This window comes from Apteryx rowi, unplaced genomic scaffold, assembly GCF_003343035.1.
Source record: "Apteryx rowi isolate R43461 unplaced genomic scaffold, aptRow1 scaffold_0, whole genome shotgun sequence".
In the NCBI taxonomy this organism is placed as follows: Eukaryota; Metazoa; Chordata; class Aves; order Apterygiformes; family Apterygidae; genus Apteryx; species Apteryx rowi.
Genome location: NW_020447195.1, coordinates 12,335,347 through 12,348,497, shown reverse-complemented (window position 1 = coordinate 12,348,497; position 13,151 = coordinate 12,335,347). Strand labels below are relative to the sequence as shown.

Below are 13,151 nucleotides of genomic sequence, written 5' to 3'. Positions count from 1 at the left end.
TGCCCCACGGCGCTGCTGCCCCACGGCGCGCGCCCACCTGTGACCGAGGGGAAGTAGATGCCGACGAGCAGCGTGAAGTAGGAGGTCATGTCGCTGAAGACGTAGGGCTGGTCCATGTCCAGGGGGGTGTCGGGGGGGCTCACAGAGGGCAGCCCCCGCTTCTCCACAATGACGCCCTTGGTCAGGTAGGAGCTCCAGAGGTTCTCTGCGAGGGAGCAAGCCCAGCATGGGCGGCATGAGGACGGGCTGGAGCAGCCAGCAGTGCGGGCAGCAGCTGCACAGCTCAGCCCCAAGGTGGCCATGCATGCACATGCTGCTCGCCTGCAACTGGCCGTGGTCCCCAGCCCATCACAGACTTGCATGGACACCCGAGCATCAGGATGCTCGTGGGGCCAGTGCACCCAGCTGGGCCGGCCTGGACAGGGCAGCCAGAGCAGGTATGATCCTGCCGCTGGCACCGTCCCTGGCAAGATACTGGAGCAGCTGACATGGGATTCCAGCAGCAAATAATTAAGAGGGTAGTATAATTAATGCTGATCAACACAGGTTTAAGGAAAGTGGATCATGTCAAAGTAACTTGATAATGTTTTTGATGGGATTACGAGTTCAGGGCTGATGTAACAGGCTTAGCCACCCTCTGCGTGCTGCCTCGGCCACAGCTCTGAGCGAGAAACTAGAGCAGCAGAAACCAGCCAGTGCTTCTGACACGGCTGCAAAGAGGCTGACAGCCCTTGCCGGGGCACTTCAACAGGGGTGGCTGAGCAGGGTCCGGATGGCCCCTGGCACTGAGCATCCTTCCCACAGCAGCACAACGTGCCTGACCAGTCCCTGATGGCAGACGGGGGCTGACAGCCCCCACTGAGGCCGAGTCCTTCCAGCTGCTGCCACAGCTCGTCCTCCCACTAAGGACACGTTCCTCCATGCACGGGGAGATGCAGCGGGAAGTGGGTGCAGGAGGAGGACCAGGACCCKCACTGAGCGCTCGGCCGGTCCCGAGCTGCTGCCGGCCCCGGCGCGGGGTCTGAGCTCTGCTTTGCACAGCATGGAGCGCGTCCTGGCCCCCTCAGCGGCTGCCCCGCGGCACGTGGCTGGCAGCAACGCATGCGCCCTGCCCAGGCGTCGCCAGCTCCTGCCCCGCACCACACCTGATGGGACGTGTGCTTCTGAGCCGTGACATCCGCCCTGGCTGTGGGACTGTCCCCAAACTGCTCCAAACATCTCCCAGCACGGCCCCCGCCACGGACTGTCCTTGCAAACACCCCTGAGCATGGCAAGGAGCATCGTCCGCTGCTGCCAGCCATGCAGCGCGTGCACCAGGCAAATGTACCAGCAACTCGAGAAAAACAGGTCAAAAATGGCTCCTCCCAGCAAATTCATGAGGTTTTCTGTAGCCCTGGCCACTCTCCAGGCCCGGCTGCGGAATAACTTCTGCTCCCTAATGCATGTATTCCAGTAGCAGATAAGTACCCCCGAGGGGCGATTACTCCTCGCTAAACCTCAGATCAATATCATGCCTTGCAAAGGCCAAGAGGAAACAAAGGGAGGATTTATTTGCCTCCAGCCCTTGAACGTCTTTTGGGCTGTCTTGCTGCGGTCTGGCTTGCACCGAACACGCACAGAGTGGCCGTAACGCTCAGCTCGGTGCTGCGGCTGCAGGATCTCCTTCCCGCCGCCCGGCGCGTTGCAACGTGAGCACGGCTCGTTGTGCTCGAGGGGACTGAGCAGCCCTGTGGCAACATGCAAGGGCGGCAGCGAGGTGGATTTAGCCCTGTGCTCCCTGTCACCCTCATTAACAGGCCCCAGCACTGACATTTGGCCAACACAATCCCTGGCCAGGGAGCGTGGGGCGGCATGCTGGAGCAGCCAGCTATCTGTGTGCACGAGCTCACACTGCAGCACCGACCCAGCCGGCCTGGACCCCCGCTCTGCCCGGCCCCGCAGCTGGGGCCGCCGTGCGTGCAAGGCCTTGGCACCCGGCCGCGGCTCTGCAGGGGTCTGCATGGCACACCCATCCCCTCCGCGTGCCCCCGCAGCATGCCCACCTTGGATGAGGCCACTGGCGGCTCCAGGGATACCCTCGATCTCGGTCACATTGTTCATGCTGAAGTACTCGTCGCAGGTGGCATTGAGGAAGCGGGAGGTGCAGAACAGCTCCCAGAGCTTGGAGCCCACCGTCTCGTTGCCCTCCACCACCAGCTTGGTGCAGATGTCGAAGCCGTGGCGCGACAGGGTCCTGTTGCCCAGCAGGCAGATCCTAGGCAGGGGGAGGCGCTCAGGAGCCTGCCTGCCGAGCCCGGCCCCGCAGCAGCCCCGGGGACGTGGTACTCACGGGAAGCTCGGTGGGTCGAAGGCCGACTTGATGACGCCGGCGTAGATGGCCAGGATGGAGAGGATGACGCAGCCCAGGAAGACCAGGGCAAACTTGTTGACATACTTGACCCCCACGAACACCACRGTGGCCATGCAGGTGAGCACACAGGTGCCGTACACACGCATGTTGTTGAGCATCGCCGCTGCCTCCCCGCTGGCGTCCTCCGCCTTGAAGATGGCCATGGCCGGGAAGATGTAGGCCTGGAAGATAGTCACAGCCTCGCTGTCTGGCAAGCAGCCTCGCGCAGAGGGGACCCAGGGAAGAGTCTTGGATGCGGCTGATCCCACTACAAGGACTGGCCTCCCCGCTGGGCGGCCAGGAGCCAGTCCCAGGTCGGGCAGCGCAGGCAGCCCAGGCCCCCTGAGGATGCAAGCCCTCGGCACTGCGYGGGGAGCGAAGGAACACAATGCTTACCAGCAGGATTTCGATGGTGCCCAGGATGTACATGGCGCCGGCGAAGGTGGTGCCCAGGTAGAAGCAGAGCCCCACGGCCCCGCCGAACTCCGGCCCCAGGGACCGCGAGATCATGTAGTAGGAGCCGCCCGCTGCCGGGGAGAGAGCAAAGGGTTGGTCCCAGCAAGGCTCGCAAGCTCCTGTCTCCATCCCCAGTGCATGGACCTGCCAGCTCTGCTGGGCATGCCAGAGGGTGGGATGGGGCCGGTGCATCCCCAGGCCCCCATGGCATCACATGCTCCAGCACAGAGCAGACGCAGGCCCGGGGCTTGGCCACCCCCGGCACCAGGAGCCTGGGAGCAGCCGGGCTGGYGGAAGCTTCCCCGGGAGCTCAGCAAAGGCAGCGGGAACACGTGTCCCCTGCAAGCGGAGGCAGGTGCTGGGGCCCCAGGGACAAGGGCCATGGCCTGCTCCATCCTCCCAGAGGAGCCCTTAGAGCCCGGCGGCAGGGATCAATGGTCCCGCCGTGGCGGCAGGATGATAAATAGCTTTAATTACACCCTGTGCAGGGCTGTCAGCGCTGTGCCGGCGCCGCGCAGCCCGGCAGCAGGGATGGCGCAGCTGGGCCCTCTCCCAGCTCCTCGCCGTGCTGCCAGGGAAGAGCGCACACCGCTGAGCGGGGCAGCCCCAGGGCGCCTCACATCCCGCTCCTGCCACGGGGGGATTGAGCACCGCAGGGCCCTCGTGCCACAGCCCCGTCCCCGTCCTTGTCCCCGTCCCGTGCAGCGCAGAGCAGCCAGGGGGGTGCGGCAGGACACGCTGCCCCCGCACCCGGCGCCCCGGCAGCACCCCGGCTCCCCACCTCCTCCCGGCATCGCTCCCTGGCTCTGCCTTGGGGAAGCTGCTCCCCCGCGGCCTCTCCAGTCTGGCGGAGGGTGGAGCCGCGTCTGACGGCTTTCGCTGCCATCTGCACCTCGCAGCTCTGGGGACGGCACGGAGGCTCCGGCTCCGCGCCGTCCTGGGGATACGGGAATCCACGCCGGGGCTGGTGGCAGCCCGCGGGGGGGGGGCAGCTCTCCCAGCGACACCTGCCTTCCTGCGGCACAGCGCAGGGCAGGGACAGCCGCGGAGGATGCTCTCTGGGAAAAACCCTTTGCTGAGCTTGGTGCTGCCCTTCTGGGGTGCACAGGGGCCTCCCCGCAAGCACCCACCCTGGGGAAGAGCCCGCTCCCTTTGCCCTAGGGACACACGGGCACGGACACGGCCCTACCTGGCACCACGCCGTTGGTGGCAATCGCGCTCATGGAAATGGCTGTCAGCATCGTCTGCAGGAAGAAATGCAGCATCAGACACCGGGCAGAGAGCCCCCCCCCCCCCCTTGCCCAGGCAGGAGGGAAGGGAGCAGGACGGGAGAGCTGGGCCCCGGGCAGTGGTGGGACGTGGTGCTGCCCAGGGTCGCGGTGTGACACGGGATCCCCGGGGAGTGCTGGATGGGCAGGGGGTGCCAGGCCAGGCCACGCGGCCAAAGGGGCCGTGAGCCCCTCCGAGGGACCAGCAGCGCTGCGAGGGCAGCGGGGGGTCTCCGGGCTGCCGCGGAGGCCGTTCGCGTTTGGCTCTCGCGACCCTCCATGCAGGGCCATTTTCCTAAAAAGGCAGCTAATTGCAGCACCAGCGTGCAGGTCCCAGTACACCGGGCATCACCACCACCCCCCAGCTACACTGCGGGTGTGATCTGGGTCACAATTAAAACAGTTTTACTTTTAATTCCTTTGTGAAGCCGGGAGGTTTTCTCCTTGCAGTTAAATGGGACAGGAGCTCCCACCGTGCAGGCGTACGGGCAGCTGAACATGGGCTCTTAATGCCATGAGCTCTGTTGCTCCTCTGCACATCCCGGACAGGCCTGGCCGTTCCCAAGGGCGGCAGAGATCAGCCTGGCTGGGGCATCCCTAACCCCGTGGGAGACCCCAGACCCCAGGACGGGGCCGACAGGGCTGGGAAGCCTCGGCTCCTTCACTCACGCAGGAGCAGCAGAGGAAGACCATGCAGAAGGACTCCATGATGCCGGCAATTCCCACCACCCAGGTGAGCCTCAGGAACAGGATCACCCCGAAGATGTTCTGCAGGCAGGGCAGGTAGACGCCCATGAAGGTGCCCATCCGTGGAGCCTGCAGAGGGAGCGTGGAGCTGTCAGCGGCTCACGAGCCCAGCTCGGCCAGCAAGACGGGCTGCCACGTGCTGGGACGGGCAGGGGAGCAGCTGGGGCAGATGTGAGTGGGGCTCGGGTAACTGCCCTACATGCAGTACGGCTGGGCAGCAGCAGATAGAGGAACAACAGGTCCTGCTCCTCTTGCAAAGCTCTTCGCAGGGATCGAAGCAGCCAGGAGCCTGGGGTGAAGCCGCCCTTCCCGCAGGGCCACAGGACTCTGCCTCCCCCGCGGCCAGTCCACAGGAGCACAGCATCAGGATTGTACATGCACGGGCCAGGAGAGAGGGGCAGCGGCTCTTGCGCATCCCTCACCTGCACCGGCTTCTTCTTGCTGCCGTCATTGTTCTCGGCCTCYTCGTGCTCCCGGCTGCCCTGCGGCAGGTTGGTGTAGTTGGCCAGCCCACTCAGCAGGGACGAGACCATCGGGCTGGTGTCCATCTCCTCCTGTTGGGAGCAGAGCCCGGGGAGGTGAGGGGCAGCCCCGGCATCCCGACAGGACCCGCGGACACGGAGGGTCTTGGATGTCCCTCCCAGAGCCCTGCGCTGACCCCACACCAGCCTGGTGTCCCCAGCAYGTCCTGAGAGCAGGACTGCAGCCTCCGTGGCACCGCTGCCCTGCGCCGGCTGCAAGCCCGTGCCCTGCCGTCGCCTGGCCCACAGGAAGGTGTCAGTGCACTCGGAGACCAAGCAAGACTTGCCACCCCAGACCCAACTGCCCACCACAGCCTGCCCAGCCCGGGCTCCCTGCCTGCGGCCAGTGCRGAGGGAGCACCGGGCCTCCCATTGCCGGCGGTCCTTGTCCTCAGCCTCCATGGTCACCAGCATCCCGCGTCCCGGGCTCGCAGCAGGTGCATGCAGGTCACAACGCCAGCAGCCGGCTGGACATGGGGTTTGGCTGCAACCGCCTGACACCCTCGGGCTGGCGGCCAGCCCGGGCGGACCAGGGAGGGCACCGATGCCAGCTCCCACTCCCCTCCCCGCCAGGCACGGTGCAGGGGATAGGGATGGGGCGCAGACCCCAGGCACTGCTGCACTGCCATGGCCCGGGCCGGGGTGCTGCGGGGCCGCCCCCTCCCCAGTGACCACCCGTCCCGTCCCTGCCCCTCGCCCTACCTCAAAGAGGGCCATGTTCTTGCCGTCGTACTCTTTGCCCTTCTCCAGGTCTGTGCTGTTGATGAAGGGACTGCTCTCCTTGGGATTGCCATCGCCTGTGGACACAGACACGGCGGTGAGCCGCTCATCCCTGCCGCTCAGACCGTGGACCTCAGTCCCTGGTCCCTGGTCCCGGCCGGACCACTGTGCCGGGCGGGCAGGTCCGGCCCTGCGGAACGAGCACCTGCCTCCATGGGGTGGTATCAGCACCACGATGGGTCACTCCATTCTGGAAGGGCCGCCAGGGACCCGTGGGCTTGTGCTTACACCCACTCCAGGGCCMACGGCAGTGGCCTCCCTGCGCCTCAGCTGGTGTTTCGCCTGGCCGGCCTCACCACACCGATCACGGCTGTCCGGGCCCCACCGCCGGCAGGGACACACCGCCCCAGGCAGCCTGGCCCGGGTAGCCCGCACTGCCCTGACCGTCTGGGSTCACCGAGCGCAGACCGCCGGAGCGCATCCACGCCGCACCGACGTCAGGTGAAGTGACTGGTGTGGATCCAGGGGGAACCGGCCCAGCTGGCCCTCCCGAAGGACAGGCCTGGCAGCAATAACTCATTGGATGCCCTCGGGGCGAGCATGCCGGGGCTGCGCGTGCAGCACTTTGCAGCCCGGGAGCGCCCAGCCGCCCATGGCGCGGCGGCGATGGGATGATCCCGCCTGCCTTTGCAGGGCCATGCCCTCGGCCGCACTGTCAGGCCCGGCTCCCCGGCTGCACTGCGAGAGCTGAGCGGGGACTGCAGCCTCACGGCCCGCGACGCAACGCGAGGATGCATCCGGGGCTGCTGCCACTGAGGGCAGCCGCTGCTCTGCCCCGGGGCAGCAGATCCATCTGGAACAGCGCAGAGCTCGCAGACACACTGGGGAAGGTCCACGGCTGCTCGCTGCATTAATGACTTCGCTCAGAAGAAACTGGGAGTCAGGCTTAATGGCAAAGAAAGCAGCAGAGAGCTGCAGAGCAGCAGAAATAAATCAGGGTGGAAATAAAGCAGCAGCTAGCATGGATGCCGTTTGAGTGGCGCATTTCTCAGAGCAGTGGCAGAGCCAGTGAACAGTGAAGGAAGAAGGGAAGGGGGCTGGGGAGGAACGCACAGCGCAGCCCTGCTCGGAAATGCCCACGAGCAGGAAACCAAATGAAACCTCACTTGACAGGGAGTCTTGGCACACCGCACCCCCTCCGAGCCACCCCAGGGAGCCAGGAGAGCAGAGCATCCCGGGGACTGGCCCCTCTCCAGGCGGCTCTGGGTGACGCTGGCCCTGGGGGAGGCGGGAATTGCATCGCCTGCTGCATTGCCCTTGCAGCGGCGCGGCTGGGCTCGCTGTTGGAGCGGGGTCTGAGCAGGTCTGAGCTCTGGTGGTGGAATTAAAATCTCTGCTTAGTGATCCCTTGGGCCCAAGGGGCTGGGGGGACGCAGCGCCCGCGCCGGCAGCAGAGCGCTGGCCCCGCTAGTGCGCGGAGCAGCGGCAAAGGGCCAGCCAGCCGCCTCGGCGGTGGCATAGCCACAGCAGCCAGCAAGAGCGATGCCCTTGGAGGGCATCGAGCGCGCGAGCACGGGAGTGGCAATGCGCGTGGGCCACCCGCGAGCTGGGGAGGAGGCAGCCGCCCGCAAACCGTGGCAGCCCGGGACAGCCCTGCAAAGTGCTGACCGGGCAGGCTCCCTTGAAGACTGCCTGCCTCATGCTAGTTGACTCACATTTGGGATCCTTGGAGCTGGTTTGCCTGTGCGAGGCAGTGATTCATCATCTGCAATCTCCTCCGCCAGACATGGCATTCCTGACCAGTTGGGAAGTGAAACCCCGAGCGCTGCAGGTGAGGCCGACCTACGCACGGGCAAACCCTCCGGCTCTGGCAGCAGCCCGCGCCTCCGAGCTGCTGCGGCACGAAGCAACAGGAGCAGCCACAGTCCCGATGGCGGGGCGGCCGTGGAGGAGAGGCTGCGGCTGGAGGGGCTCGGGGGCAGCAGTGCCCAGACCCGTGGCTCAGCCCCTCGGCGGCTGCGGCAGAGGATGCGCAATGGGGGAACCAGGTCCCTGTGGCCCAGCCCGCACCACAGCCGGCTCCGCTCGCCAGGCGTCTCTTCCCGGCAAAGACACCACCGCTGGGGCTGGCTCGCGCGGGCAAGTCCACGCCGCGCCGGCTGCACCACAGATGCGCRTGGACAAGTGCGGTCCATGCCCTGCTGCCAACCAGCTAACACTTTCTGAAGAGGGGAGCTGTCAGCACGGAGCCAAGCCACTATTGTATAGTCCAGCTTTGTTTTAAACGCGCTGTATAAAGTACACATTATGTAATGGCCCTGTACACAGACGCACATCCATCCAGCTCACACTTAAAACCCACCATCAGGGACTCGGGAAAGCACAGAAATTCAGCAAACACCGTGCAAACGGGGACTCCGTCCCGGCCGACAGCAGGGGATCCCCGGCCCCGCGGCACAGCACGACAGCGATCGCCGCGGGCCGGCGCAGAGCCAGGGCCGGCCGGAGGCCCCTGCGCAGGCGGCCGCGGGTGAGCGGCGGCAAGGGTCGGCGCCGCGGGGCCGGGCTGCGCTCCGGTCCCCGGGGTGGCTCCCCGCAGCCGCCGCCGCCGCGTGGGGCTGCCGGCACCCGCCGGGCGGTACCGGGCTGCCGACATCACCGGACTGGTTTCCATGGCAACAGCTCGCCGGCGCCAGCGCGGACACGCAGCCCGGCCCCGGCTCCGGCTCTCATGGCTCTTACGTAAGGGCCCAGCTGGGCAGCCCCGGCCGCGGGGCTCCCGGCTCCCCGGCCCCGCGGTCAGCCCCRCCGACGGCCCCGCCAGCGGCAACCGGCCCCAACGCGCGGTGCTGCCCCGAGCCCTCGGCAACAAGTCCTGCGACGCCGACACGCGCTGCGCCACGGGTCCCGGCCCCGCGGGCACCGCGCCGCCCCGGCGCCTCCACGCAGCGCCTCCAGCTCGCGACCGCCCGCACCGCGCTGCCCCACGGCAGCCCCCTTGCAGGCTGCCCACCTGCCCTCGTGCCCCAGAGCTGCCAGCGATGGCGCCCCGGGACCGCAGGGACCCCCATCGCCCATGGCAGGCCACGGCTGCCCCCGCGCTCCCCCGGGCCCACAGCCTGGAAGGGGTTAAGTGCCACCACCGCGAGGTCCCAGGTGACATGCAAGCTCCAGGCTCCCGCCTGAGACCATTTTGCTGCAGAGGGGCTGGTGTAGCCCTTCCCTGGCAGCTCGCGGCAGGATGTGTCCTGTGTGGGCAGAGCTGCATGCAGGTGATGCACCCATCCCGGACCGCATCTGTCCCATCCACCCTGCACCAGCGCRGCCACCACCTTGGCCAGCCCCTGCCCAGCAGCACCGAAGCAGCGATGCCTCCTGGCTGTGGGAACGCGCCTGCCACCGTGGCCACGGACCCAACGGTCACCCACGCCTGTCGTGGCCTGCCCATGCCTCAGCCGCCCCAGCGCAGCCCGGGGATGAGCGGCACTGGGCAGGGGCGCCGGGGCCTTGGGATGGGCGTGGGGCTGCGCAGCGCAATGGCCCGAGGACAGCCCCACTGCGGGCCGGCAGGGAAAGGTGGCCACGAAAGGAGCAGAGCTGATCAAGTGCCAGGCTTCGATCCCAGCGCTGAACAGCCTCCCCCCTCCCCAGGGATCACTCAACATGAATCGGCCTTTTAATTTGCTGCAGCGGTTGGAAGGGCTCGCGGCTGGATTGCTGGCAGGGAAACAACAGCCCCGGTGTGGGTATCGCATAATCCTGCTTGCAGCAGGGTTACCCTCCCACCCTGCATGCCTGGGGCATCCCCAACCCTACCCCACGGCCCATCCTGGCTGTGGTGCCCAGACAGCCCAGGGCCCTGGTGATGCCAGGAATCATCCCCATGCAGCCAGGAGTGCAGCCCGGGCCTTTGCCTGCGCCCGCCCTGCAGGGCAGCCCCGAGGGCTGTGGCACTGCCACAATTTCATCTCCTAATGGCTTTTTACTCAGCCTTAAATTGGGCTGGGAAGTCTCATGTCCCTTATCCCAAATCCTGCCTAATCACTTCACATGGTGCAGGCTACTGAGCACCAACAGGAGGAGGGAAGGGGGAGCCGGCAGCCAAACCTCAGGGGCTAATTAACCAGAGTTGCTGCCTGAGAGCTGCTGCCRGGGGCGGCCGGGCTGCTCCTGCCCAGCTGCGGCCAGCCTGCCCCTCCGCAGCACCCTGCGAGTGCAGGCTGCCTCACAACCACCGAGCATGGCAAGCCCCCGGCCAGGGGACACTTCAGCAAGCCTGCGCCAGCTGCCCACTCCACCAGACACCTTCCTTCCTGCCCAGGAGCTGCTCTGCCAGATCAGTGTCCCCCTGCCCTGCTGCAACGCAGCACCAGCCAAGCACTCGCCAGCCCTCTGCTCTGAGCTCAGCACCCGCAGCTCCGCACGAGGCCCCTCCAGGCCTGGGATGGGCACCCTGTGCCCAGCACTGGTCCCGGCAAGCCCTGACTCAGCCCCAGCCGCCAAACCCCAGGATGAGAAGCAGTRCAATCATTGCCAGGCATGTTCAAGGTGCCCGGGCCACAGGGATGCATCAAAGCTCATCTTGAGGAGCCCAGGGCACCTTGACTTTTGCCAGAGCATTCGATGGCACTGGCTGGCAAGCAGCCTCCTCCAGCTCCCTGGGACTCTGCCCTTTGCTGTCTACAAGGAGCAGCCCCAGGGTCACTCCACGGCTCCAGCAGCTCTGTGCAACCGCACAGGGTCCAGTGAGCACAACTCCCAGAGCTGATGCTCCCAGCTGCTGCCGTTTTGCAGGAGCACCTGGTAGGGGGGAGGCAGCAGTGCCCTTCTGTCACCCTCTGGCCATCACAGGGACTAGACTGCATGCTCACTGGTCCAGGCACTGTGGGCCTGGAGGTGTCTGAGGCAGATGGAAATGGTCAGGGGGCCATTATAGGGTGCCTGGTACCTTTGCACAGGACTGCAGCCTGTTTGCTCAGACCCAGGGTTTCCTCTCCCCTGGGTGAGGCATCTGCCGGCTGCCCATGGTAGGACAGCCCCATGAGAGACCAGAGGGCCCTCAGAGACCTTCAGCCAAGGCAGAGACCACCCTGCCCAGAGGCAGCTCAGGTGGCTGGCGTGGCACTGGCTTGTGCTGGCAGGAGCACACAGCAGTGCCAGGTCCTGGTGTGCAGCACAACAGTGGGGTGGGATGCTGCCCTTCCCCAGGGCTGCACTTCACCCTTCCAGCCAGCAGGCACACTGAGTGGCCTTTTGGGTTGCATTCTTTCACTGCCTGACCCAAATTGGACCAACTGCTACCTCAGACCTATCCTCTTCCTTCCTAAACCCAGGATTATCCTCTCTTTGATCAGCCGGCCCTGCAGGCTCAGGATTTCTAGCACAGGCGCTTTGACTGGCTGCATTTAAACAGCTTCTCAGCTTCTCCAATAGCCTGAGCTTTGCCATGGAGATGACTGTGGACTCGAGCTGCAGCAAAGCTCCCCGTCACCGTTGTGTCTCCTTTCCTTGGACAGCCAGGTGCCTCTGTCCTAGGGCACAGGCACAGGAGCCTGCAGCAGAGCTGAGTCTGACATTCCCACACTCCAAGAAGCGTGGTGCAAATGGGCAGCCTGGACATTGCACGCAGCAGCCTTGCCTGCTCCCCGTCACCTCTCTAGAGGGTCTGYTGCTGCCACAGCTCTTGCAGAGCTGTCAGTGCTGGAGCCTTTCCAGCCCTGGTGAAGAGCTCTGCCAGGCTGTCCAGAGCAGGGATGGGCAGAAGGGCTGCTGCTGCTTGGCCTTTTGGTTAGAAACGGCATAAGTAGCACCAAGGGCTTCTTCAGCAGCTCCCCTGCTGGTCTCAGCAAATCCCTGGGAGGCCAGAAGCTAGTGCAGGACCTGCAAGAGTGGGGGCCATCTCTGCTGGCAGGGACAGGCTGCCTCAGCTCAGCCACCACCCCCTGCCCAGGGTGTCCATGGTCCCTGCCAGACACACCCTGTGCAGGGAGCTCTGTGAGACCCTTGGCAGGGTGAGGGGACTCAAAAGCCTGCCCTGCAGCAGCCACTGGGAGTGTTCTCCAGCCCCCCCACCCTCGGCACAGTGCAGAATGGAGGGGGAGGGGGGCCCTGCAGTGCATCTCTCCTGCACGCACTCCACTGCTCTCTCCAGCCCCACAAAGGCACCGATTTCCTCCAGCCCTGCATCCTCAGGCCCACAAGGGACCATCCAGTCAGGACCAGCTCCAGGGAAGATTTGTGTGGTCCATCTCTAATGGCACCATGTCCGACCTTCCAGTCAGACCCCAGAAATGCAGCCTGCAAGCAGCAGGGCAGATATGCCTGTCTCCATGCAGCCCAGCACTGCTGGGATGGAAATGCAATGAGCAGAATGGATCCTAGTGCTGGATGGGACCAAGAGAGTCAGAGTCCAGGGAAGGGCACTGCCAGTGAGTCAGTGAGACTGCCCCCACTCAGGCAAGGTGCCCCCAGAAGAGTTCTGCCAGCCCTGACCTTGAGTGGAACTGTGTACAAACAAGCAAATAAACACAGTCAGATCAGCGGAGCAGAGGGAAGAGCAAAAGCATTGCAAGYGGCTGTGCCCAAAACCTCACTGCAGGCAGCCAGAGACTTCTACTGCAAGTGCCAGATCTGGCTGTSCCCTCCAGCAGCCCTCTTGGCTAGGGTTCTCAACAGACCCCGCAAGTGAATATGGCAAGGGGACCTGGCAGGGGAGTGAGGGGGAGTCAGAGAGAGACTGAAGGTCTCCCCAAGCACATCACAGCATTTGCCTGGCTCCATCCCACTCCTGCGCCTGACTGAAAYACCTGCAAAAGAGGATGCTGCACTTACCCAGCTTGCTGGGTGCCTGGGGCTGGGAATGTCCCTGCAGGGGCCCGAGGAGCCTCAGCAGCAGCTGGGCTGCCAGGAGATGCCCCGGGGAGCATTTAGGCCAAAGCGCCACAGCCGCGGAGCCGCTGCCGGGGCCTGCCGGCTCCGCTGCCCCTGACTGGGCTGCAGCCCCCGGCCCCTCGCCCGCAGCGGCCTGCCCGCCTGCACTGCGCCGGGGCT

The 13,151-nt window shown here is 65.5% G+C and overlaps 1 protein-coding gene across 1 annotated transcript in view; it reads right to left on the bottom strand.

The window, feature by feature from the left end:
* Window positions 1-13,151, bottom strand: part of SLC12A5 (solute carrier family 12 member 5) — a 23,179-nt gene that overhangs the window by 8,732 nt on the left and 1,296 nt on the right. Inside the window, exons 2-9 of the mRNA XM_026057084.1 lie at window positions 6,084-6,178; window positions 5,283-5,414; window positions 4,783-4,929; window positions 4,035-4,089; window positions 2,786-2,916; window positions 2,330-2,571; window positions 2,043-2,254; window positions 38-205 (exon numbers count right to left, since the gene is read on the bottom strand). Coding sequence (XP_025912869.1) covers window positions 38-205; window positions 2,043-2,254; window positions 2,330-2,571; window positions 2,786-2,916; window positions 4,035-4,089; window positions 4,783-4,929; window positions 5,283-5,414; window positions 6,084-6,178 — 1,182 coding nt within the window. The remainder of the gene's footprint in view (window positions 1-37; window positions 206-2,042; window positions 2,255-2,329; window positions 2,572-2,785; window positions 2,917-4,034; window positions 4,090-4,782; window positions 4,930-5,282; window positions 5,415-6,083; window positions 6,179-13,151) is intronic.